General features: G+C 40.6%; 1 protein-coding gene across 4 annotated transcripts in view; it reads left to right on the top strand.

The window, feature by feature from the left end:
* The window catches only part of LOC129146778 (uncharacterized), a 79,739-nt gene extending 62,933 nt beyond the window's left edge, over positions 1 to 16,806 (top strand). For all 4 annotated transcript variants that reach the window (XR_008553981.1, XM_054700915.1, XM_054700913.1 and 1 more), the window contains one exon: positions 16,505 to 16,806. Coding sequence is in view for 2 of the 4 variants with exons in the window: in XM_054700913.1 (XP_054556888.1) it covers positions 16,505 to 16,581 (77 nt within the window). In the remaining 2 variants the exon portion in view is untranslated. The remainder of the gene's footprint in view (positions 1 to 16,504) is intronic.
* Positions 16,807 to 26,692: the final 9,886 nt, after the last annotated feature.

Raw genomic sequence — 26,692 nt, 5'->3', positions numbered from 1 at the left:
AAGACTGAAATTAGACAGTGGGACTAATGGTTTAGCTCCCCAAGCACCTGGACTGCATCCAGGCCTCTGGACACATTCCATGGTGGGGCCGTCCATCTCATTCAGAGGTGCTTTTACTAACCCAAACATCTGAACAAGGAGATTCATCTTACTTCACTCCCTAAGACATAGACTAGCTGGCTCATTGCTTCCACAGTGCCACCTGGTAAGAGTCAGCTGGGAGCTGATCACCATGGGGAGACCTCGGTAGATAGGCAGTAGTAGAGAGAGGGAGGGAGTGAAGAGTCTACTATTCATGGAAATCTACTGTGTGTTGTCTAAGACATTGACAAGTCAGTCAAAACACTTCTTTAAGACTGACTTTAGCCACACTAAACATACAAGGTTTGCATCATGTTCATTAAATATATACAACAGAGATAACTTTTGGAGATAGTGGTAGGATGTTGGCAGAACTAGAAGGAAGTAGATAAATCTTGAAAAAGTGGCAGGGCGTTGTGGGGGAGAGGGAAGGATTTGTGGTTCCTTTCCGATGTGGCTCAGCTACAAGACCTTGTCTGGGTGCATCTTCTGCTTGGGGGCCAAGAAGGACCAAGAGGAGCATAGGGTGAGCCCAGGAAGTAGGATTTTCCTATTAAACCTCTCTCCTCTCTCCTTTAAAAGCATACACTGACTTTGAGGTACAAAACAGAGGTACATACATTGTCCTTGAGGAACTTGAGTTCTAAAAGGAAAGCAAAGAGACAGTATAGCTAATGGAAAAGCCATGGGCTTTAGAATCAGAATTTGAGTTCTAAGTCAAATCCTATCACTTGTGAACTTTGTGACTGAGGGTGAATTACTTAACAATGAACTATTCTGATCTGTGTCCTCAACTATTAGATAATGAGAAGTAATAATATAGAAACAATATAGCTTCATTACTGTGAGTTATATAGGTAACTCAAATGAAAGTCAGATACAATGAGATACTGACAAAATAAAATATGATCACAAAGCTTAGGCACTGTGAAGCTCAGAACCCTAATCTGACTACATTCAAAGCTTGAGGACTGGGGTTTCCAGACATTGTGCTGGTTGCTCTGTTTCACTCTTGCATCCAACACAGCTCCTCCACTTATCTTTGAAAAATGCCACAAGAAGGCATGTCTTACTTATAGCGGGAATGTAGAGGATCCAAATAAGGGACCAGGAAAAAAAACTAACTATAATAAAGTAAAAATAAAAATCAATAGGCAACTATAAAGCAGAGACAATCTGTGGGGGGTGGGGGTGGAGAAGGGAGTAGGATCAAAACAAGGGTGGGGTGGGAAGAGCACAAGGGACCATGGTGATAGTTCACGGGTGAATGGGTGGTGGGAATTTCACGGGATTATAACCAAGATGAAAATGCATACATTGTACAAAAAGAAAAATGATGTAAAAATATATAAAATAAAATTAAAAATAAAAAATAAAATTATTTATAATTGCTTAAAAAAAATAAAAAAGAAGGCATGTTGCTTTTGGAGACTCTGTGGACCCATGGACCCATCTAGCTTAACTAATGCCTGAGCTTCTTTGCTGCAGGAGTTCAAGGCAGGACTTAGGTTCTGGTGAGGGGTATTGGGGCTTAAAGCAGGAAATGCAGGCCAAAGCTTTGTTGTGTGCTCTGGATGCACACTGGGAATTGGAAAAGGTTTCTAGTCCAGTGGAGCACAGATACCCAGTGCTCATATCAGGTCAGGCCCTAGGCACCAAGATGAACTTGCCCAGTCCTTGCTGGTTTGGAGCCTCAATGAAGTCATGGTCAGAATGAAATTGGTGACTGGGTAAGGCCAACCTCCCAGATTCAAGTGCCTGTGAACCTGTACTAAGTAAGCAAGAATTGAAAGCGAAGGTGCTGCATACATGGCTTTTCACACATCTGGCCTTCAGGTAAAGTTGCACCCAGGAGTTGGATCCTTGGAACACCAAAAGCAAAGTCAAGTCCAGTCTCCTCACTGCAGGCAGCATGATTTAATACAGCCAGTTTCTAGCACACTGAGAAAATGTTAATAGTCCGGTGGGTTTTCTTACCATAATATCCTTTTATGTTTATGCAGAACTTAATTATTCATAGAGTCCTTTCACAGTCCTTATCACAGAGTCCTCGCAAAGTCATTAGCCCTGACTTTCCTGTGGAAGCCAAACAGAGCAATATGATGAGGTAGAAATAGCCTGGGGTTTGGCATCAAGTAGATGTGGGTTTGTATATTTCTTTTAGATTGAACAGCTGTGACCTTGGATAAGTTATTAACTCTTCAAAGTCTTTATTTTCCTTGTCTGTATGACAGGGTTATCACCAGGTCTGGATTAAATGACACCTGATACACCAAGTGCCCACTCAGTATTGGGCATAATGCAGTCTCTCCTTCCTCTGCCTCTGCCTACTTCATCCTTACTGTCTGTTCTTTCAGTTCCATACTGCCTGGTAACTGTATCTCAGGTGGGGGTGCTTTCTTTCTCTTTTGGGTCAGGCATAGTCATGAAAATCAGATCAGTGTATTTCCTCCACTTTGCTGTTCAGGGATGGGTATATGACTAACGTCCAGCCTATGATACTCATATTCTTCTGTTGGAATTATTAGTCCTGACTGGGCAGTCACTATTATTATTCCACCAATATTCATTTTCTCCATCTTCAGTAGTAGTGGAACTCCTAATTTTTAGCTGGGCTCATAAATACAAGGAATAAAGCTTATATTCCAGCATTACTTAGAGCTTGGTATGTATATATATATGATTAAATCTGGCCAGTGGGGTATAAGGGGAAGTATCATATATTACTTCTCTAAAAGGTCCTTAAAGGAAGGGGGCAAGCCATTTTTCTTTCTTCTTCTTTCATGCTATTTGGACTATGGACAAATTGGCTGGGGCTCAAGCAGCCACATGGGACAATGAGTTGGAAGCCACCTGTGGCAGATAGCAAAGCAGCGAAAAAGATGCTTGGATTCCTGATAATTAAGAAGCTTATTTAAGACTGCTTGCCTCTGGACTTTATATATTAGAGAGAATGAACTTCTAACTAATTGAAATAATTGTCATTTTGAGTTTTCTTTCACTTGGAAGACTAATGTGACCCTAACTGGTAGAGAACTACTGCGGAAGAGAACCACTGTGCTCCTGAGATGATAGAGTGGAGACTGAATCTACTCGGCAGTCATCTTGCCATTGCCTGGGAAGGGTTGAAGCAGTGTAAATGGAAGCAGAGTAAGAAACAGTGAATCAGCCCTAATGTTATTTAGGCCACTATGTTTGCCTGTAGTTGAAGCCTGCAACCCTCAATTGTTCAATTATATGTGCCACAATTTTTGCTTAAATTCTTTTTTTGATTAATTGTCTGCCATTAAATGAAGCCCACCTGATGTAAGCAGCAAAATCACTTCTTCAAACAAAATCTTACTGAGGTCCCATTATATTCACCAGATGTGGGTAGTGCTACCCAGTCAAGGTCTCTCAGGGATTCTCAGCGTAGTTTGGAAACCATCCAGCTAGATAATTCTATGATTCTGTGCAAAAACACACAGCTAGTTTCTTTAACAAATGTCTGCTCCTTTTCTGGAATCACTGCAATGCTAGTTATTGTATCACTGCTACAAACTTTTTTCCTGGGCCTCCCCTGGTGGCACAGGAGGTTGAGCGCCGTGCTGTGAAGCTGTCCACAGTCTCTGCAGCGCCAGTTCGATCCTGACCAGCTGGCGAGGGTCCCATATGGCATGGCAGACCTCTCCTGTCTCGCCCGCTGCTCCCCTCATTAGTGTATTTTGTCAGTCTGCCTGTTCTGTTCCCCACTCTGTCTCTGGTGAATCCTCTCACCCTCCCGCGCATTTGGCCTGTACCCCAGTTCTTGTATAAATAAATAAATAAATCTTAAAAACAAAAACAAAAACAAACTTTTTTCCTCCTTTGTTAGGAATGTGAATAAACAAGAGGACACTTAGTTGAGACAAACAAGCCTGGTTCTCCCCCAGCTATTCCAGCACATTCATCATCCTACTCTTGTGAACTCATTCCTAACCAAGATTTGGCAATCAGGTCCTTAAACCCCAAATAATTCATTTACATTTTAACCTGTGAGTCTTAAGCTTAGGGTTAGCTATGCCCATAAGAACCTTCACCTTCTTCTAGTTAACTATGCCATCATTTGGCATTTGGATTTGTCTGCCAAAGAATGTTGGTTTACAGTCCAGTTGGTTGTTCTTTGGAGCCATGTGTAATTTGCAAGTGTGTGGTGAGATCTTGGAGGGTGGCCAGATTCCAAATATGGATCCTAAATTTCATTGCTGTAGGAGATGCTCAATATGGTATGGAGACCAACTGCCTCCTCTGGGCATCAATATGGGAGAAAGAGTACACCGGCCTCAACTTCCACACCTCACTCAGCCTCTTTGAGGCAGGCATACCAGTATCCATACTAGAAGGAAGTGTATTCTTGCTGTCTACCCAGCAAAGTGTACATCAGACCACTATTGATCTATTGGAATGTTGGATGCTCTTTGCCAGTGGAATGAGCATTTTCCTCTTGATGCAAGCGTTGTTGACATTTTCATCAACAGCCCAGGCTCAAAAAGCCACATCTTGGCAAGAGAAGTGATGGAATTTTACTCAAGCCTTTGCTCCAGGCGATCACTCTGGGATTCAGGGTTGAGTCTTTTCATCAGAGGCACAGAAGCACTGGGATCAAGGCACAGAATTCTTTCCAGCTTCAAGAAAGAAAGACACAACAATAATAAGCTGTTCTTTCCTTTTCCCAAGGATTTATATGCCCTTGCTGCTGACCCAGGGAATTTTTAGAACTGGTCTCTGGTATCAGATTAGTGGCTTGATAGAACTTCTAGTTTCTTGTGTGAGAAAAGTGGTGGCAATGTACCCATCTTAAAAGCTGTCTTGGAGTCTGATCTAAACTGGTCAAACTGCTGTTGCTTTTTCAGAAGTTGATCTTACACAAAGTGAGCATCTTATCCAAATTAGTCAAGTCTTGAAAAGAGGAGCTCAGAGCTCCTCTCCTTAGAGGCAGGAGGAGAACATTTACATTTACAGCAGCCCTTGAGCAGACAGGCATGCCCCTTCTTTTGTTTGTAAGTTTCCTTGTTTAATCAACAACTATACAAATATTTATTGAGCATCCATTTCATGCCTAGAACCATGCTTGGTCCTGAGGATGTCTGGAGAATGAAGCCCACAACCCTTAACTGTTCAATTATGTGTGCCACAATTTTTGCCTAAAACTTTATTTATTTATCTATTTATTTATTTTTGTAGTCTCTGCCATTGCAGTGCCCGTAACTTAGTGGAGTGGAACACCTTTACTCTTTGGAATGGAGATGCTCAGTTACTGATACTGAGCAACAGACTTAAGAAAAAGAGTAGTAAATTTGGTTGCTTGAGGAGAGTATAGTACATAACATCTCGCAGTTTAATTCCAAGTTGGCCCACCATAGACATTGTCCTTCTCTGAAGATTTGCCAGACTTGAAAGCAGGAATTTCAATTTCACAAGGAAAGGGTCTTTATCAAGTTTATTCATAGCTGTATCTTCTGCATGCAATGAATGCCCGAGGAGTGATAGACACCTGATAAATATTTGCTAAATGAAAGAATTAATGAGGTGGACAGTGGCATACATGCCTCTACTTTCCCAGGGATTGTATTTGCATTTATTTCTGGACAAGTTTTGGGGGGAGGACAATTTCTTTCTCCCACGCCTTTACAAACTGGGTGAGGGATGAGTAAAATGTGTCCCAGCATGTGGGAATGTACTGCCAAACCCTCTTCCCTCAGTTGCTCATCAGAGGGGCCTTCTGAGAGCTTTTCAGAAAACTTATGAGAGAAGTCCAGCATCCGCTTATCTTTGGGAAGCGTATGCAATCCCCTTTGCTGTCTCTAATGGTTGTTATCTGAAAACTGTCTAGACTTCAGATTCCAACTGAGCTAAGGGGAATGAGAATGAAATATTCCTTCACTTGGGATAGGGGAGGACACAATGAAATATTCCCATTCCTGACCTCTGGGGCTGCCTCCCTGCACAGTCAGCTAGAGGCCCCACAACTTGGGGAATGGGATTTGTCAGTGTCTAAGTGATGGTCCATCACAAGGAGCTATATATTGCTTGGCTTGCACAAAGAGCCTTTGCAATAAACTTTTCCATTTGGGTGAATAGGAAGCAGGGAAAGCCTTTCATCTTGCCGTTTGCATGGTATCTGTGATGGGGTTAGGGTGATTGCTCCCAACTGCTTAGAGAACATTTCATTGGGATGGTGGAAAGTGGATTCCAGCCCCCTTTTGGACTCATGTCTAACTTTGTTTAAAAAAAAAAAAAAGAAAAAGAAAAATCTTCTCTTATCCCAAAGCTCATCATACTAGCATTCAGCCAAAAGTACATTTTTTGCAGTTTATTAAACATGTTGCTTCTTAGATCTTATATTAAAATCTATTTCCTTTCTGTAGGGGACAAGTTGAAACCAGAAAAGTTGCCTTATAATTTTTTCCACTTTGATTCTGCTGTTTGCAAAGGGTGCCTTCGTTCTGCAGTTGCAGCAGGGAGGGAGTTGCCCTCTGGGGGAGGAAGGGAGGTAACTGTCATTTGCTGTCCTGGTGAGGCTGGGGGAGAGCACTGGTCTTCTGCCACAGCCTGAGCAGGTCAGCCTCCGCACCCCCCCTGCCCCCCCTCCCCACGACCCCCCTCTCACCAGCCCCTCTGTGCAGCTTTGACTTGGCATCAGAGTGAGTTAGGGAAGCATGTCGAATGTGAAAATGAAGTTAAATCAAACTCTTTCTTAATCTTTCCTACAATCAAATAGAAATTATTATCTGCTCTTGTAGCCCCAGAGGGGGTTCTTCCCACTATGTGGGATCTTCTAGTGAAGTCTTCAGTGATTTCCGGGAGTAATTGTCTTATAGCATTGTCAAAAGGGACTTTATTTTTATTTATTTTATTTTTGTATAGAAGAACTGGGGTGTAAGCCAGAGGTGCAGGGAGGGGGGAAGGGTGTGAGAGGATTTACCAGAGACAGAGTGGGGAGCAGAGCAGGCAGATTTACTGAAATACACTGCTAAGGGGAATAGTAGGTGAGACAGGAGAGGTCTGCTGTGCCTTATGTGGGTTAGCTCACTGCCCAGAGATTGGATCAAACTCAGGCCTTCATGGTGGGCTGTCATGGTGATAGCACTGAGACTTGACCCCTAGGCCACTAAGGAGGCCCTGGAAGGAACTTTTTACCTTACCCAAGCTTGGAAATCTCCACTGAGAAAAGAGAAAAGAACTCACTCTCTCCCAAGACATCCTACCCCTTTGCAGGCCTCTTTAATTGTTTAGACATTCTTACTCATGTCTGTCCTGCTCCCATGCATTGGCCTCTTCTCTCAAGCTGGAAAGCCCTGTTTATTCTAGATCAGTCGCTCATGAGTAGGAGTTGGGAGTCTGCACCAAAACTCCAGGACAGGAGTTTTGTTTAAGTTCACATGTTCTGTAGGACCTGGGAAGAGAACCTAAAAGGGTAGAGTAGGCTGGGCAGACAGTGGCAGACTTAGAGCTGGTGCGATATGAATGTGACATGCTTCATTTCAAAACAGGAGAGGCTCTTCTGCCAGTTATTGCTGCATGGCAATATGGGCTCAGGGCAGGCAGAACCTCCAATTTTTCAAGAGGAGATTCCAATTTGGATTTCAATTTGAAATCTCTCAATTTGTAATGGCAACTAATTAAAAAATTAGCATAGAACAGCAAAACCAAACAAATCACAGCTCCGGGCCAGGAGGAGTTCTTGGGTCTTCATGTTGAAGTGAAGTTTACCAGTGATGATCCGAGGCATGAGAACAGTGTAAGTTTCTGGAATCTTTAGGAACTCCCCACTAACACATTTCATTGTGACTTTTGCTACTCTCTGCTTCCTGGGAATGATTAGCATGGGTCTTTAAGTATTCAAATTCAAGGATGACAAGAAAGGGTAGAGGTTCTACATCTTATTTGAAAGCTGGTATTTGGGAGGGCAGCATCAAGCCAAGGTATGAGTGGCAGGGCTGGTAGGAGGAGAGAAAGCATGGACAGAGGGCTGGCACCTGTAGCAGTGAGGAAAAACACAGAGCTTGTCTGGCTGGAGAAGAGAGAGCTTCCTGAGATAACTTTATGTCAGAGACTCCTAAGTCCCTCTGGAGTGTCATGAAAATGCCATTTCCCCTGGAAAGGAGGCTAGCTTAAATTGTTGGGATGGGCAGACAGCTAACTAGGCAGAGCTCTGCTACAGGGGATAACGAGGCAAGTTCTTGGACAAGTGTTGGAGGTAGGATGAGCTGGAAGGGGAGGTGGGTGGGTTAATAGGGACTTCTATGAATTCAGAGCTGAAGGACCCTACTACATGTTGGGAAATGGGGGTGGTTTTGAGTGTTTCCTTGATAGTGCCTTTGTTAAAATTTCTTTATTTATCTTTTTTATATGGGTATGTCAGCATTTCTACTTTATTTTTGTAGATCTTGCACTAGTAAGCCTTTAGTGGGTATTTGATGAATGAATAAACTTGCACGCTGTGTCCTGTGTATGTTTTTGTGTGTATAACATGTAGCTTTGGTCATAGAGAAGTTCTGCATACATTCTTCAGGAAATCTGGGGCGTTAACTCAGGTTCCCAGGAGTTCAGCTTTCATAAGTGTTCCTAGGGCCCAGACTGCTGGGAGACTTCCAAGTGTTGTTGGTATGGCCTTGGGGTGGGCAGGATGTGGGGGTGTCCCAGATTTACAACTTCTAAGCAGATGGGAGAAACCATGGTCTTCCTGGGCTTCAGTGGGGGAGAAAGTAGAAAACTAAAAAAATGACTGGGAAATATGGGATGGAAACTTTGTAGAGCTCTGAAGGACATGGGTAGGACTTATTGGCTGTATTGGAGTCAGAATAATGCTAGCTGAATTCTTGGAGAATTTTCTTAAGTCCTCAAAGGGAATGCAGACATGAAGGGAAAGACCTGACTGTCCCAAGGGTTGAAAGAATTATAATATCTTAGAAGATTTCTTCTGTTGGGCCTCAGAGTGGTGGACAGAAGTGGTAATGGGAGAGGAAGCAGGAATGATGGCCATGGTTGCAAGCAAAAGGGCATCCTGCTGTCACACAGGTGGATGTAGAGTTTTGTGGCCTTGCTGGCTGGAGGCTGAGCTCAAAGTCTTGCGGTTCTTAGAGAGGGGGAACCAAATGCATCCATTCCTATCTGACTATCCACCCAATATATGTAATTCCATATTTATGTATTATACACACCAGATGAATATATTCAAAATTCAACATGGTTATGCCCATATACATATCTATACTCAGAAATAGCTTCCTTGCATTCAGAAAATGCTAAAGTGATGAGGTCTAGATTGAAAATTCTAGACTGAAAATACTTTGGGCATATTCTTTGGGTTTCCTCAACTTCTCCCTTCTGAGTCATCTTCCTTCTAAGAAAAAGGATTACTAAATTTGCAGTGCATTCTTAAATTGTTTTAATTTAAAAGAAGATGTTAAAAGAGAGAGGAGTGTTCCCTGACAGAAGTTATCTATTTCAAGAGCATCTGACATTCCAGATGTTGATGTTAAACTGTGGCTTCTAAATTATGCTGTTGGAGGGAGGAAATGCTTCAGGCCTGCCAGTCTGGACTAAGTTGAGTCTGATTCATCTTTTGTGTTCATTGTCAGTGCCTATCCACCTGGGGCCCTGAGCAACAGCTACTCACCAGGGTTAGGACCTCAGGAGGAGAGTCCTTCCTCCTCCACCAGACAGCTGGCTGCGATCAAGTCAAATCAACCAAGTCCACTTTCTAAGAAAGGGAAAAGGAACTCCCTTGGGAAGAAGCCATGGGAATTTTACAAAAGAATCTCTGGCCACAGGGACCACTAGGGAGAGCTTAGTAAAAAACATGAGCCTGGCAAAAAAATTGCCTCAAAATGTTCTTTTAAGAATGTTGTTGCTAATGACCTCAGAAATTCCATAATCAAGGCTCATTCGTAAGGCAAGAAATAGACACCTTGAGTTGATTTGTAACCTCCTGGAACAAGTTGGCATCTACTGGTCTGTCCTCTGCCCCACAGGCACACATACTGTCTATATCACTCATTTTGGCATTTAATTCTGTTTCAAATTATTCTCTAGTTGTTTCTTTCTTAGTTGTTTTATATTCTCAAATAGCGTGGTATCAGTTCTCCCCTATATCAGCATTGGCACTAGAGAATTATTGAAATCCTGCCCCAGATCTAAGGAAGATTCTAGGCTGTGGCTCTCCAGCTGGTGTCTAGGGAGCTTTGGGGCCCTGGGGGCCCATGTGAACTCCATGGCTGTGGTCAGTTTGCTGGCCTGCTTCCGTCTGCAAGTTTCTTCCACTGGGGATGAGACAGGCTCTGAGATACTCCAGCCCCACCTTGGCAAGAGTCAGACCTGCTACTCGGAAGTTCTTTCATCCAGATCCACTCCACACCCATTCTATCCTACTTGGAATTCAGAGGTTATTATCCCATCTGACACCTCTATGCAGGCAGCATCAATGGGTCTATTATGCTGGATGGCCTATAGGAGAGTGCTAGGAACTCAACAATGCTCATGAACTTAAATTAATGTCACCCAAATATGAAAGTTTTCTGTGTTCAATGCCCATAGGTATGAACCCGAGAGATAGCCACCAGGGAAACGTCAATGTTGAGTCTAAGGCAGGTGATGCGATGGGCAGAAAGTGCCAAATGTTCTCTTAGAGGAGGGCTTGGTAGGTGTCCACCCTCTTCAAGAGGCTAATCCTTACCTGAGCTTCACCAGCAGCAGCCACATGGTTGCTTGTGTTTTCACAGTCTGCAACTAAAGATCATTTGAGGGTGAGCTGGAAAGGGTATGAGCCTCTCCTTTCCTTCGTAAGACAGGTTAGTCCCTCTCAGATTTGAGTTTCTCAGTTTTCAGTTGAATTGGATACAGGTATCCATCGCTTTCTGGAATTGTGCATTGTGCCACTTCACTTTTCAGAGACCTGCTGTAGTGATTGTTTCCGTTAACTGAAGGATATCAGGACATTTTTGCTTTTGTGCCAGAAACCTTGGTTTTGCAGCAGCTGGTCTAGAGGGAGCATGCATCCCAGGAGTGAGAGTGGCCCCATCAAGCCTCTTCCCTAGGAACTACATTTTTATAGGCCATGCATGTGTCATATCATTTCTGCTTTTACTATCTATTATGCTATTTGAAGTTTTTATGTGTTATTTGGTATGATTTAGGTCTGCGGATGCTCAAAATTTCTTCCATATAAACGTATGGTAAGGTCTTCTTTGACGTGTGTGATTTTAGTTTCAGAAAGATTTCACAGAAACACTCTATTTTCAGATAGTAAGGAGGAAATCCTGTGCATCAGAAAGATTTTGGAAGAGTCCAAAAATGCTGAAAGAATATTTTCTTCTCTTAATTGAAAACTGAGTAGATTGGACTATTTACACTCTGCTGCTGTCCTGGAACTGCAGGAGACACAGACCCTCCAGTCCCTGCTTCCCATCCATTCCCATGAGACTAGAAGTCTGGAAGCAAAGCAAAGCAAAGCTCTTTTTTTTTTTTTCTTTTTTTTTTCTTTTTTTTTTTAACGTATCTACACTTATATAAATGTGATTATATTGTACTTTTAATTTTATTTATATTGACATATAATTGCCATATAACATTGTATTAGTTTTAGGCATGTGACATAATGATTTATCTGTATATTGCAAAATGATGAGCACATTAAGTTTAATTAACAATCATCACCACACATAGTTACAAATTTATTTATTTTTCTTGTGTTGAGAATTCTAAATCCACACTTTTAGCAACTTTCAAATACTCAATAAAGTGCTGTTAACTTTAGTCACCTTGCTGTATGTTACCCCTCTAGCACACACTTATGAGTGGAAGTTTGTACTTTTGATCACTTTTTCCTGTTCCATACTTCACAATTTTTAGTGAGTGAAGTATCTCCCCATTTTTTCTTTTGCTTGACCCTGTTCCCCTACTCTGCCCCACTCACATCAGGTCTTCCCAAACCCAGGTGATCCTTTTGGACAATATCCTTCTATATTTTTTTCCTACTCATACTGTCATACGTGTATGTACACCACACACATACACATATACAAGTACATATATAGTTATAATGATTAATATTAAACAATTGGAATCATATAATATGTACTTTTCTTATTGGAATTTCTAGAAACTATCTTGTGAAAAATCTCCCCAGGTCAATGAGTGTACTCAGTCCTGATCCCTTAACAGGGCTGAAAACCACAACAGGGGGTGCTTCTTGAAGTGTGGTAGAAAAAAACTGTACTCTTTTAATATATAAAGCACTGATACACATACAATAAATAAACAAACTGTCTATCTGTGATATTAACATTTTATGACAGAACAATTAAGGAAAAAGACCCCAAAAGGAAATGATAATCAAGAAAAGGTAGGAAAATGCTGGTATACTCCTTTTCATTCTTTTTAGTGACTGCATATTATTCCCTTGTGAGAGAGAATACCCACCCTTCATTTTCTTTCCAGATTTTTCTCCCCATTATGAACATGTGGCAGTAAGCATTTCTAAATGTGTCCTTCACACTGGTGATTATATTTCCTCGGGCTGATCTGATCCTCATGAGGAGAATTTCTTGTAGGGTTGAGGGGTTAGGTTTTTAAAATTTTTAAATTAAAATCTATAATTGTCAGATAACTTTCCAAAAAGGCCAGACACATCACACTTCAGCAGTGATGTATGAACTTATCACCCCTTCCCCTACATCTGTGCTAACACTAGTTATTTTAGTGCTTTTAGCATTTTCTGTAGTTTGATGGATAAACATCTCATTGTTATTTTAATTTATCTTCCTCTGACTACTAGTGAATTTGAACCTCTTTTTATATGTTAATCAATCATTTGGGTTTACATCTCTCCAAATTGTTTGCCCCTTGGTCAACTTTTGAATTGAAATATTTGTCTCATTCTTGTCAAATTATAAGAGTTTTTTAATTTATAAATGGTTGAACTTGTATCTGATATATATATATACTACAAAAATCTTTGGCTGACCTATTTTATGTTGGCTTTATTTGTGATACCATTTGCCATACAAATGTTTCACATTTTTTTTTCAGTCAAATGTGACTTATTCTTTATTTGCAGCTTCTGGGTTAAGAAGGTCTTCTCACACTTAGACTATAATTATAATCTAGATTTTTTGCAAGATTTTTTTTCCATTTTAAGTAAACATTTAAAAAACTATAACACACATATATACACACAATTTTAAATTCCAAATCTTGTAAATATACTTTTACATGATACTTCATAGTGAACACACCCAAGTATCCCCAACCAAGGTACAGCCCCCAAAGTCCATTTCATGCTCTCTTGGTCATGACCTTCTCCCCATACAAGTTTTAATTTTTTTTTAATTTAAAAAATTTTAAGCCACTTAGAATATGTAAATATGGCTTGAGACAGGAATCCCATTTCTCTCCCACATAGGCAGTCACTTGTACAATCACAAATTATGAACTAACACATATTCCCCCTGGATTTCAATGTTGTATTGAATAATTTAAAAAATTTCAAACTATTGTGATTTGGCTTTGGAGTTTATGTTCATTTTTACTGATATACTTTTCCTATATCAAGGCCTAATTGAGTTAATATAGTGGCTTACGTATTCTACTGTTTGGTAAGATAAGTCTCTCAATATTTTGATTCCCCGCCCCTCCCCTTTCATTTTCCATTTCTGAGATCCTGTTGTGCATTTATTCTTCTAAATTTTTGAGGTAAGTTTACCCATTTCTAAAATACAAAAAGGTAGTTTCTCTTTCTGGTTGTGTGTCACAGACAGATAATTTAATTATGTCCTTTCCAATCTGGATGACTTACTTTTCTTGTCTGATTGCTCTGACTAGGACCTTCAGTACAATGTTGAGTAAAAGTGGCAAAAATAGCCATTGTTGTCTTCTTCCCAATCTTACAGGAAAAGTTTTTAGTTTTCTACCTTTTAGTATTTGGAATCCTCTAAGTTTTGGGAGTCTACATATCCATTTCTTTCATAAGATTTGGGAAGTTTTCAGCCATTCTTTCTTTAGTGTTTTTATACTGCCTTCCTACTTGAAGTGCTGAGAGGCTTTGGGATGGCAAAACTGCCAGATACTGACTGACTAGGAGGCAAAAGAAGAGGCTTCCTCTCAGAGGGAGAAAGTAAAACAGCTCTGCAACATACAGTGTATTTTGCTAGCTAACTGTTGATAGAAATCTCACCCTCATCATCTATTCACACACAAAAAGAATTATGACTATTTGTCAAGCATTTATGTCCAGGAACTATTCTTTTATGTGAGATTTATCTTTCAACTTCACAATAGTGTTCAGGAGTAGGGGCTATATTTTATCCATTCTACAGGAGAAGAAACTAAGGCTTAGGGAGGCTAAAATATAATACTTGTCAAACTTACCGTAAGTTAATTAAAAAAAATAGCAGAATTTGAACTCCAGTGTAGCTCTGGCATAGTTTCTTTATATAAATTTCTCTCTCTCTCCCCTCCCTCTTTTTTTCTTCCTCTCCCCTTCCCTCCTCCTCCTCCTGGGACTCCTATAATGTGTGTCTTAGTTCCCTTGTTGGTATCCTACTTTCCCCTTAGGCTTTCTTTCTTTCTTTCTTTCTTTTTTTTTAAGATTTATTTTTTATTTATACAAGAGCTGGGGTACAGGCCAGATGCGCAGGAGGGTGAGAGGATTTACCAGGGATAGAGCGGGGTACAGAACAGGCAGACTGACGAAATACACCGCTGAGGGGAGCAGTGGGCAAGACAGGAGAGGTCTGCGCGCCATGTGGGTTGCTCTGAGGCCGGCAGGGATCCAACCGGCACTGCAGAGGCTGCGACAGCTTCACAGCACTGCGCTCAACCGCCTGCACCACCAGGGAGGCCCAGGATTTCTTTACTCTTTTTCCTTCTGAGTTCCTAATTTCAAATGACTGTTTCTTCTGCTTGATCAAGTCTGATGTTGAATCCCTCTGGTGAGTTTTTAGATTCAGTTATGTTCTTTAGCTCTATGATTTCAATTTGGTACATTTGAATAGTTTGTCTCTTTGTTGATATTCTCATCTTGTTCATGTCTCACTTTCCTGATTTTGTTTAGTTTTCTGTGTTCTTTGGTAACTCATTGAATTTCTTTATTTTGAGTTCTTGATTATTTTGAGTTCTTTCTCAGGCAATTCATAGGACTCCATTTCTTTTTCCTTTTTCTTTCTTGAAGAACCAAAAAGTGAAATTCTTATCTACGTCAGTATGACTGATCTCATGTTTTGCTTATGTGATAGATACTTAAGCTTCTTAACTGGATTCTGGAATTCTTATTATGGTTTTTTATTTCTAATGTGGTTGCCAAATCAATGATTCTGTGGATAAATGAGAGCTGGGCTGTGGAGAAATAAGGTCTGGATTTCCACCATCTTGCCAATATCACTGTTTCCTCCCCCTCTTTCTCTTGGCTTATTGCCCTGCTAGGACTGCCAGTATAATGTAAAATAATGGTGTTGAGAATGAGCATCCTTACCCTATATTTGATCTCTGGGAGAAAACATTTAATGTCCTAATTTTTTTTTAAAGATTTATTGATTTATACAAGAACCAGGGTACAAGCCAGATCAGCGGGAGGGTGAGAGGATTCACCAGAGACAGAGCAGGGAACAGAACAGGCAGACTGAAGAAATACACTGCTGAGGGGAGCAGTGGGCGAGACAGGAGAGGTCTGTCGTGTCATGTGGGACCCTCGCCGGCCGGGATCCAACTGGCGCTGCAGAAGCTGCGGACAGTTTCACAGCGTGGCGCTCAACCACCTGCGCCACCGGGGGAGGCCCTAATGTCCTAACATTAAGCATAATGTTAGTTGTAGGTTTTCATGTATGTCCTTTATAAGTTTGAGGAAGTTCTCGTCTATCCCAATCTTCTGATAGTTATTTTCCCTACTGAGTGGTACTCTGGTGGTGATGGACATTGGGGTTCTTGCTTTGTTTGAAGGTCTCATATTTGACTTCCCTTTCAGTACAGACCTTTCTTCTTACCTCCAGTTGAGACATGTTACACTTGAATGGCTAGGGTCCCAGAGGTTGAAAGGTACCCCAGAAAAGTTTTGAATTGAGGACTTTTTTGAGAACTCTTTGGATTTTGGGGGGTCATTTTTGGCCTCAGAGGAATTCTCTTTCAATTTGCTGTGGCTCACCAAAAATTTTTAAGATATTTTATTTTATTTAGTATTTTAATGTAATTTTTGTATTGGGAAGCAATTTTTGTACATCTAGTCTGCCATATTGCTAGAAATAGAAGTGTAGGGTAAGGAAAAATGTCAGGCTTTTCTGCCCTCCCGCCATCAGGATAGATGATGGATCCTTGAGGTCCTGAATGCATGCCTGATGGCGGGCACCTGGAATAGGGTGTGGGCATAGGTAGATGGGATTCACCTGGGCTAAGACTGTGCTTTTTTTTTAAGGGCAGCGTCACAGGGACGCCAGCGGCAGCAGAAGCCAAAAGAGAAGCCGAGAGAGAAGCAAGAGAAGTAGAAGTTGAGACAAGACCGGAGAGCCCAGATAGAATGAAGACTTGCTGGGGGCTGGCCCCCCAGCTTCCTTACCTGCTGTGTACCGGGTAAATCCCAATAAAAAGACCTGCAAGACCACTGAGGACTCTGACTCCTCCTTTACCCGGTCTGCTGAATCAGAAAACCTGCACTGTGTCCTGTCCTGCCTTTACAAGAAGCCACTACAGAAATTTTAGAGTTGAAAGGATTTTTAATTTAAGCGTTTAAACATTTAATTAACTGTTTTTATTTATAAGGATTTATTATTTGTTTTATTTATTTATGCATACAAGAGCTGGGGTGTAGGCCAGAGATGTGGGGGATGGGGAGATGAGAGGTGAGAGGATTCATGAGAGAGTAGGGAGCCCGACAGGTGGATTGACTGAAATATACTGCTGAGGGGAGCAGTGGGGGAGACAGAGAGGTCTGCTGTGCCATGTGGGTCAGCTCCCTGGCCAGGGGTCGAACTCGTGCTGCAGTGGCTGCCAATAGCTTCATAGTGCTGAAACTTAACCTCTTGCACCACCAGGGAGGCCCTAAATGTTTTTATTTAATAGATTAGTAAATCGAAATCTTGAGAGCTTATTTGAACTAATTTGATTTTCCCAAAGTCTCACATTGTACAATTGAAAGCAGTAGTGGTTCTTCACTCAAGGTTTTTAACTCTAAATTCAGTGTTTTATTTACCTACAAGGGGACATAAACTTTGGCCAGAAGGTCAGCTTGGTTTGCCACCTGTTTTAATATGTACCATGAGCTAAAAATGCTTTTTACATTTTAAAATGATTGGAAAAAAAAAAGAAAGAAGACTGTTTCACGATATTCCAAAGCATATGGAATTCAAATTTCAGTGTCCATAAAGAAAGTCTTATTAGAACACAGCCACACTCACTCTATGACTGCTTTTGTGCTACAATGACAGAGTTGAGTAACAGAGATTGTATGGTCCACAAACCGAAATATTTACTCTTTGACACCGAGCACAAAAGTTGTAGATCCCTTTCCTATTAACACATTATTACTAGCCCTCAAGTCAAATCATCAGTTTTTTTATTGGGTCTCTAGGGGGAGACTTTGAGGAAATGCTTCAGTTAGATTGGTTTGACTTTGAGTTATCCTAGACACTAAGGATTCTGTTTAGATACTTGCAGTGTAGATGAGCAATTTTCTATCTTCTTGGAGCTACTTCTAGTAAAGACTGATGGAACAAATATATGTATCTATATAATTAGTAGACATTGTAAGTACTAAAAATTTTTAAGTATATTTATTGTATTTAGCATTTAGTACACTATAATTACTGTATTTTTTTTCCTGTATCTTCTTAAACTGACCTTAGGCATACAAAACCAGAATTAATTTGGTCTCTTCTGGTTCATGTGCCTTTTACAGGTGGTACTTTATTATTTAAAGTAAAGTTATTGAGAAATAATGTAGGACTTTGTATAGAGTTGAATGTAAGGCAACTTCCTCTTTTCTGAGTTATGATTTGAGAAAAAAAAAATTACCTTATGTTTAGGCTCATTCTGTCTTGCCTGGCAACATTACTGTGACACTAAGTCAGAGAGCTAATGATGCCTTGAGGAATAATAATGTGTGTATGTTGCTGTCATCCCTATGCAAAAGCAAAATGTTTTTGATTTTCCTTAATGCTAAGTCAAAGAACCAGGGACTGTTAATCTGTTGCTGTAGAGAACTCACACCAGCATGTTTAATTTTATCTACTACTTGGTTAAGTTAATAGTAATGTGTTGTTATATACCTTAATCCACCTGATTTCTTTAGGGGCTATAGAAGTGCATTAAACAGGCGTATGGTGACAACCACCTCTCTGCATCTTTTAAGTCTTTATTTGTGATGCCAATCTCTGTAATTCCTCTAGACATGAAATTTTGCATCTAATTTATACTCTCAGTGAGAGTAGTAATATTTTGGGGAGTTTCTATTTGACTCTTCTTACCAAAATGGCTTTCCTCCACTTGACAGGGAAGCAATATGAGCATCTAAGCAGTTTTGAATATACTTTTCACAGTTATGCACTCAGAAACCAAGAAACTAAGTGTGGATTCTCTGCAAGATGAAGCAGATTCCGGTTATCCTCTGGCCTTTATACACTTCCATTCTAATGGGAGGCCATGATGATATTTTGGGTCCCTGCTATCTATGTTGGCTCAGATCATATATTTAGTGATGTTCTAAAGTTTTGACTATTCTTCTTATCACAATACCAGAAATTCTGATAAATGGCCACAGGTTTGGGTGGGGGGGGGGAGATACTAGGGTATATATTACATCTTTAATGGTGCCATGGCAGGATACTTCCTTGACTCAGGTAGTCTCTGTGTTAATTAACTGAATTGGATCTAAAAACTAGTCTGAGATAGAAACTTTCCAATTATATTGTGACAGCTGGTGTCGACTACTAGTTTGTTGTTTGTGGTCTTTGTGGTGTCTTTTTTTTTTTTTAGTTATACAAGTCAAGTTACACTCAAGTTGATTACTCGTATTTCTTGCCCCAGGAATACTATGATCTAGTTTCTATTGTCATAGATTCCTGGGCTTCAGGGCACCTGGTTGCTTTGCAGCCATGTTTGACCATTATGTCCACCCACTGTCATTCTAGAATCCCATGGCAGCATCACCTATTGTCGAACCAGGTCTACGAAAGAGGTTATTTCTCTCTCATCACTGATTTTTTTTTTAAACCTGTTATTTAATTGAAAGCTTTTATTTTTATTTTTATTTTTTAAGAGAGTGTCCTCTCAGTCTTCCTGGAGAACATAGTCAAATGATAAATTCATTGATGTCACATAAGAAATCTACCCTAATATGCCCATCTCTTTTAGACTTCTGAATCCTTCTTCAATATTCTGCAAAGGCAGTTCTTGACCACAGCCATGTAGAAGCTCTAAGGTACCATCACAACAGTATATACCAACTCAGGTTATTCTTGCTAGATTGCTAAATTCTGACTCTTGTTGTTAAATTCTGACTCTAGATTGTTAAACTCTGACTCTGATCATCTGTCTAAATATGGCTTTCCCTAGTTTTAAGGTCCCACCCTTTCTTTGTTGGACACTTACTTTGACATAGGAGACTTTCAAAGGCTTACTTCAGTCTCCTTTGTAACTCTGTAACCTTCACAATGAAATCCTGAGCTGTAGTCTGCCCTATAGCTGCAAGAGATAAGGTTTTCTTCAAATACTGCTATGGAGGCTATCTGACTTTCACAGAAGGCCTTGAGATAATAGTTGGCTAACCTGAGCCTACCACTTTCTCAAGATTTGTGAAATTGCAATTTCTGTAATTGTTATGAGTACCATTTTCCCCATCCCATTCATTAGCTATTGCTTCTGCATGTGCCAATTCATCCCTTTATCTATACATAATTTCAAGCATTGAAATCGTGATGAAAATAAATGGAACATGTAACAACATAATACATGCCATATATGACAAACCCACAGCCAACATTATATTCCATGGTGAAAAATTAAAAGCATTTTTTTCCTAAAATAAGGAACAAGATGAGAATACCCATTTTCACCACCACTGTTCAACATAGTATTAGAAGTCCTAGCTGGAGCAATTAAGCAAGAAAAAGACATAAAAAGAATCCAAATTGGAAAATAAAAAAGAGTGGCTATTACTATTTGCAGTGACATAATAGACATAGAAAATCCAAAAAACACAACCAAAAAAGCATTGGAAATAAACTAATACAGTGAAGTGACTGGATACAAACTCAATAACTAAAATCAGTAGCATTTCTATATGCAAACAATGAATCAGGAGAAGTAAAAAAAATTCATGTACCGTTACACCAAAAATGGATCAAAGGGGCTCACTATTTGGTGACTTCCAGTAGTGATCATAGGGTAATCTATAAAAATGAAGTGAATTCATTGGTAATCGGGGAAAAGTATCAATTTGTACCTATTAGACAAACAAAATTAAAAACAAATCAAGCTCCTTGTTGGGATGTGTATGAAGGACACATACTTCTGAAAATATGAACCGTTATATCCTTTTTGGAAAGCAACTGGGAAAATATATTAATATTTGAGAACCAGCATTTGAGAACCAGCATTTTACTCCCAGCAATTTATTGCATCAAAACAAGTCATGAGAGCATATATGTTTATGTGTGGTTGTTCGTAGTGGCCAAGAGAAAAAAGTGAATTCCTTGTCAAAAGAGAAATGGCTAAATAAACTGATAGCTCCACCATGAAATATTGTGCAACCATAAAAAAAGATTTGGAGCCATACCAGATGACTTGGAGAGATTTTCCTGAAGAAATATTTGCATGAGTAATGCAAGATGCAGAAAAGTGTGTGTAAAACAAATGATACCAGAGAAATATCCTCTCTGTGTGTATGTGATTGTTAGCATGCCGCGTGTGTATGTGTACGTGTGCATGTTGTTTTGTAGGATTTTATGATTATGAATAAAAATATAAAAAGACACTGATATATTTTCAAATTCGCCTTATTGGGGGCATGGGGAATAGAGCATGAGATGCTCAGAAGGTGAGGACAGAACTAGGAAAAAGTATGAAGGACAAATGGTGTGTATATTACTTTCTCATATTTGTAAAATTATCTAAGGCTTCATGGCAACAAATCAAACAAAGAATGTGATTCTGATATGCGCAAGTTTCATATGTGTATGGATGTAATAAAATGGAAATGCTCCTCCAAGAAACAGAATCCAACAAATAGCTAAGAAACTTGTGAAGAAAATGTTATAACTTTTAAAAAAAAAAGTCCCCCAGACTGTAGGTTGGTACCTGGTTGGTTTTGATGATCATTTTATTCCCAGCATGCAACTTGATGTTGGCATTTGGTATTTGTTGAATGAATATCGTTGAATAAAATGAGACCCTATGTATTATATTTTTTGTAGATTTTTTTGCATGTATATTTATTTATATATGTCTCTTGCACTAAATCAGATCAAGGCCATGTTTGTTTTTGTTTTCCTTCTGCAGGTTCTGCAATCCTGTTACCTGACATAGTGCCTGGTCCCTTTGCACACATTACAAATTTGTTACATGAATGAATATTGACTCCTAGTGCCAGTATGCATGTAGGGAAGGGCAACAAATTTAGCTAAAAATTAGCTGCCGGGCAACAAATTTAGCTAAAAATTAGCTGCCCTAACGATGTAGCAGACAGTCTCATGCGATCTTAATTGATGGCATTTATGGAAAATTCCCTTAAGATCTAGAAAGTGCAATTATCATTGTGAGGCTTGTATAGACTTCAATGTGTTTTATTGTGGGTTAAGTGTTTTTATAATTTAGACACTTTCTTTTCTTTTTAAAAAAAATTGTCGGGCCTCCCCTGGTGGCACAGCGGTTGAGCGCTGGGTTGCAAGGCTGCCCGTGGCCTCTGCAGCGCCAGTTCGATTCCTGGCCACCAGCGAGGGTCCCACCGAAAAAAAAAAAAATTGTCAGTCGTTTACATGTCTATATAAACTTGGGGTTATATTTTTAGTCCTCTATATGTGCACAAGCTTCACTCGCCCTCCACCAAGCTTCCTGTGCCAGTACCCTCTCCCCTACCTTCTCTTAGTCCCTCTTCCTTCCTCCCTATTCTGGTAACCGGTATATTTTTCACTAAGTCTAAGATTTGATTTTGCTGTACTTTGGCAGAGTATGCTCTTTTTTTTTTCCTGTTATCTATATCCCACTGATCAGTGAAACCATTCAATACATTTTCTGACCTATTTCTCCTAGCATAATCACGTCAAGGTCTATCCATTTTGTCCCAAAAAGCACTATCTCATCTTTTTAAATAGCTGAGTAGTATTTCATTGTAGACATCCTCATTCTCTGTATGACAGAGCATTATGTAAGGACAAGAGTTTGCTCAATAACAATTTTATATATATTACCTACTGTGTGATTCCACAGATATTATCTGTTTATTCTTCTCAAACCAGTGAACTAGGATAGAGGACATATATATATATTTACATATATATACATTTATATATTTATACATGTATTTACATTTCTATATACATTTACTTACATTTATACATATTTACATCCATTTCTTGGATCAAGAAACTAAAGTTCAAAAAGAGGTAATGAGTTATAGAATTCCACATTCACTTTTTTTTTTCTAATCTCATTTTTATAAACAAAGCTGGTGGTTTTAGTTCTTATTATTATGCTACAACTGGTGACACTGAGGCCAGAGAGATGAAGTATCTTGTTTGAGGCCATGGACCTGCAAGTGGAAAGGAGATTTGGACTCAGGTCTCTCAAATTCCAGAAACCCATGGCTCATCCTTCACCATCAGCCTGATTTTGCTGAAGCCTTGGGTAGTGTGGCCAGAGAAATAAGAGAAGGAGAGTTCTGACTCTCCCTCCCCTTGATTCCCAGGCAGGTCAGGGGTGAGTGTGTGGCAAACAGGGGAGCTGGTGTGTGCAGGGACCAATTTGTGTGGGCTTGTATGGAGGGGTAGGAAACCTAGCCTGGTTATGCCAGTGAATAGCAGGAAGCACCTCTGCTTGTTCAGCCAGGCAGTGGGCAGAGGGCAGCCATGTGGAATGCCGCTGCCATGAGCTGAGATGATTTTTTAAGGCAGAGGGCAGTTACCTTGGCTACTGGGGTGATGGGTCAGTTTCAGAATATTCCAGGATGGTATACCTTACATCTGTGCTCTTTTATTTTTTATTTTTGGATACTAATAGTTGTAGACAGTCTACAGTTCCAGAGTGGGAGATCTGAGGAAGAAATCTAGCACATTGAATCAACAATGACAATACTATAAAATTCTGAGCATTCATGGATAGAACTGGGGCAGGGGCTTGAGATCCATGACAGCCTGTTAGTGATAGTTAACCACAGAAACCCATAACAAGTAGGAGTTCTGAGGATTTTCATGTGGATTATCATCTCTAGGAACTTCTCAGAGGCAACTTGCAGCTGGGAAATGGTGTGTTTATCTCAGTTTGCACAGGATTATCATTACTTACCTTCATCAAGAATTGCTTCACCAGGCAAGAGAAACTTTTAACATTATGTCTTCTCTTTCCCCACTTGTCTCAAGTTGCGGTGTGTGAAGCTGAGGCCAGTAGAGGGCACTCCTGCCAGTTGGCAAACTATCCAGTGGTTGATGTGCTGCATCAACCAAAGAAGTTACCTATAGAACATCAGTTCCAGCTTTGCGAAAAACAGCAATGTGACAGGCTTCAGGCACAGCTCTCATTAGGGTTGGAGGGGAGAAATTACTAGAACAACCTCCTCATTGGTTTGTCCCCTACATCTTTCTTCTCAAACTCATTCCAAACCAAATCTAGAATTATCTTATTCTGCTTCAATGACTTCCCACTTTCTCTTAGATAGAATTCAAACCAGAATAGCTCTTTACAAATATTTCCAGCCTCATTTCTACATCCCTCATCTTCACATGTTATGGTTCAATAATTCTGAGTCATTTTCAAGACCCAGATTGACTGGCCTGCCTCTCCCTTCTAGACTTATGCACAAACTATATTTTCTGCTTAGGTTCTCTTTTTCATGGATACCCTTTTCTTGGCTAACTTCAACTCCCAGTTCATATGTTATATTTTCTGGGAAGCCTTCCCTGTCTCCTCAGATGGAGTTTTGGACCTTTGTCTCATGTTTCCACTCTTCCTGCTTTACCTGGGGTAGCACTTGGGCTAGAGTGTTTCCCTTATGACCCCTCCACTAAACTCTAAGTTCAGTGCTCCTCAGTCTCACTTGTCTCCAAGTTCCTTGTGCTCTCCTCCTCCGGCGCTGCACCCTGCTTCAGTCTCTTGCTCCCATGTGTAGCCCTTGGGGCTCCTTGCCCTGTACCTTCACAGGGTAGGAAATCAGTAGAGATGATTTAGGCATGCTGTGTATTAAGCAACTTGTTCTATAGCACTGTCTTCGTGTATCATTCATGAAATACCTAAGGACTTTGTTATGATGCAGAGCACTGGGCATCTTTTTAGAGATTCTGCTGCATCTGGGACAGGGCCTAAGAGTCTATCTTATAGATTTCTAGGTGATCTTTATGCATAGTGAAGATTGAAACCCCTTTCATCATTGATAGGAAATTTATCATTGATGGAAAGTCCTCTCTGTATTTGTGTTGCCACCAATGAGGTCAAAACCTGTCTGAGAAGCTCTGACCATGGCTATCCTTCAATAGAGAGCAAGTGGCCTTCCCAAGATACTTCCCCCATGCCGTCTGATCTTCCCTATAGAAGACCCCCATTCTCCAGGGAGAAATCTTTGCACTTGTCCTGATTCTGGTGGTGGTTCCCAGCAGGTACAGGTGTGGCTGTGGAGCAGTGGGTATTGTTCTTTTGGGGAGGAGGCATACCCTTGGTGGGAACCAGCCTCTCACCCAATATTGACTCTTTCCCTCTCCAAGTTATTTCTCCCTGCATGTGCCAAGCCCTTTGTAAATGTGATAATGAAGGGTCCAATTTGCTGTGCTAACAGATAAAACAGGGGGGCTGAGCAGTAGGGCTCCTTGGGAAAGCAAATGTCAGCTGTTGCTCATATTGTTCACCCATTTCCCCCTGCCTCTGCTATCCCCCACTCAGCTTGAAGTAATTAGGCCGCTAGCACTTCATAATGAGGCTAATAAATGCCTAATGGATAGTCTTGAACAAACAAGCCTGAGGGGCTAGCGCAAAACCTGGGTTTCCTTATCCCCGGGCCTCTTGGGAATTAGGGCTGTGCAAGAGCCAGGACAGGTGAGATGACTCTCAGAAGCTCCCCATGCACCTGAGGCCATGGCCTGAGGCTTGGGGAGTCTGTTAGAGGATTTGCCGTTATTGCCAGGGCTCCTCTTTGACCAGACCTTAGTTTGGAGAAAGGGTGGGCAAAGCAGGCCCTTCTCCTCCTCCCTAAGTCAACCTCACCATCACCTGATAACAGGAGTTGGGAGAGGGCAGTGTCAAACTCCCCTGAGGCACTCTTTTGTGCTCTCAGAATAATCAAATTTCAAAGAAGAGAACAGATGGATTGCATTTTCCTAACTTTAGCTGGTTTCAATGTGCAAACAGTTAAGATCATAATGTTAACATTTTCTCGATGTTTTATGTGCATATAAAATATTCCTGAAGAATGTGCTTTTGAATGCAAAGTTTGATCCAATTACAGTTTTATAGAGTTTATAAAAACATAAAAAGTATGTTTTCTGGGTGTCTAAGACCCTTTTGGCCTTTACAGTAAACTTGGAAGCTTGCAGGGAAACATAATTGCCACCATGTCAGAGAGGGCCCTATGGAACTTAAAATGATGAGCCCATTATGTAAATATGGAAACATCCCATAGTCTCTTGGGGTGAATGAGATACTGATGAATGGAATTAAAAACAATCCTGTGGTCTTGAATCAGATTGGAAATGGTTGTTGTTTTCTGTCTTTGAAGAACAGTTAAGAAAAAAAGGAATCTTGCAAACTTAACTTCCGTGACTTAGAAGACATAGGTGGTTCCGTGCCAAATCAGGCAGCTTCCCCATTAGTGGGCAGAAGTTCCATGGCAAGAAGCACGGAGCAGAAGACCCTCTTTCAGCGTGAACTCTAAAGTGCGCAGGACCTGCAGGAGGCTTATATCTGGGAAGTGTAAGAAGAGGATGCTTCTGGGAAGTGTAAGAAGAGGATGCTCCTGGGAATGGAGATGGGGTGCTTTCCAGTCTCTGCAAATGACTTCGGCAATCTGAGCTTTGACACCTTGCTTGTGAAAAAAACAGGAATTAGTTTGAAGATCTATCATCTTGCTCTAAAATGGTATGATCACCTACTCCTCCTCTTGCAACTAATTACAAGTGTTGGAACACATAAGACAACACAGCAGCAAGTCCGGAGGAGGCGTCCTTTCAATGAAAGGATTGCCCAAATGGAGTGCCCAATCAGAGGGCTTGGTTCCTGGAAACTAGTTGCATAAAAAGCCTGAGTTGCTTTGCTAACCGTTTTTTTCTGGCTGCATTTGTGAGTGGTACAGCATCATCAGCCCGTTCCCATTCGAAGATGTTGGCTAGGAATAGCTCTTGATACCATAGTGAGAGTGTGCCCAGGGTTGCAAAGAATAGTTTTGTGAAACAAACGTGAACCGGATTTCTTT

The sequence above is a fragment of the Talpa occidentalis genome, unplaced genomic scaffold (genome assembly GCF_014898055.3).
Source record: "Talpa occidentalis isolate TD23 unplaced genomic scaffold, MPIMG_talOcc4v2.1 talOcc4.4, whole genome shotgun sequence".
NCBI classification, from domain to species: domain Eukaryota; kingdom Metazoa; phylum Chordata; class Mammalia; order Eulipotyphla; family Talpidae; genus Talpa; species Talpa occidentalis.
Note: the sequence above shows the minus strand (reverse complement) of the source record. Positions and strands in the feature narration are given on the sequence as shown.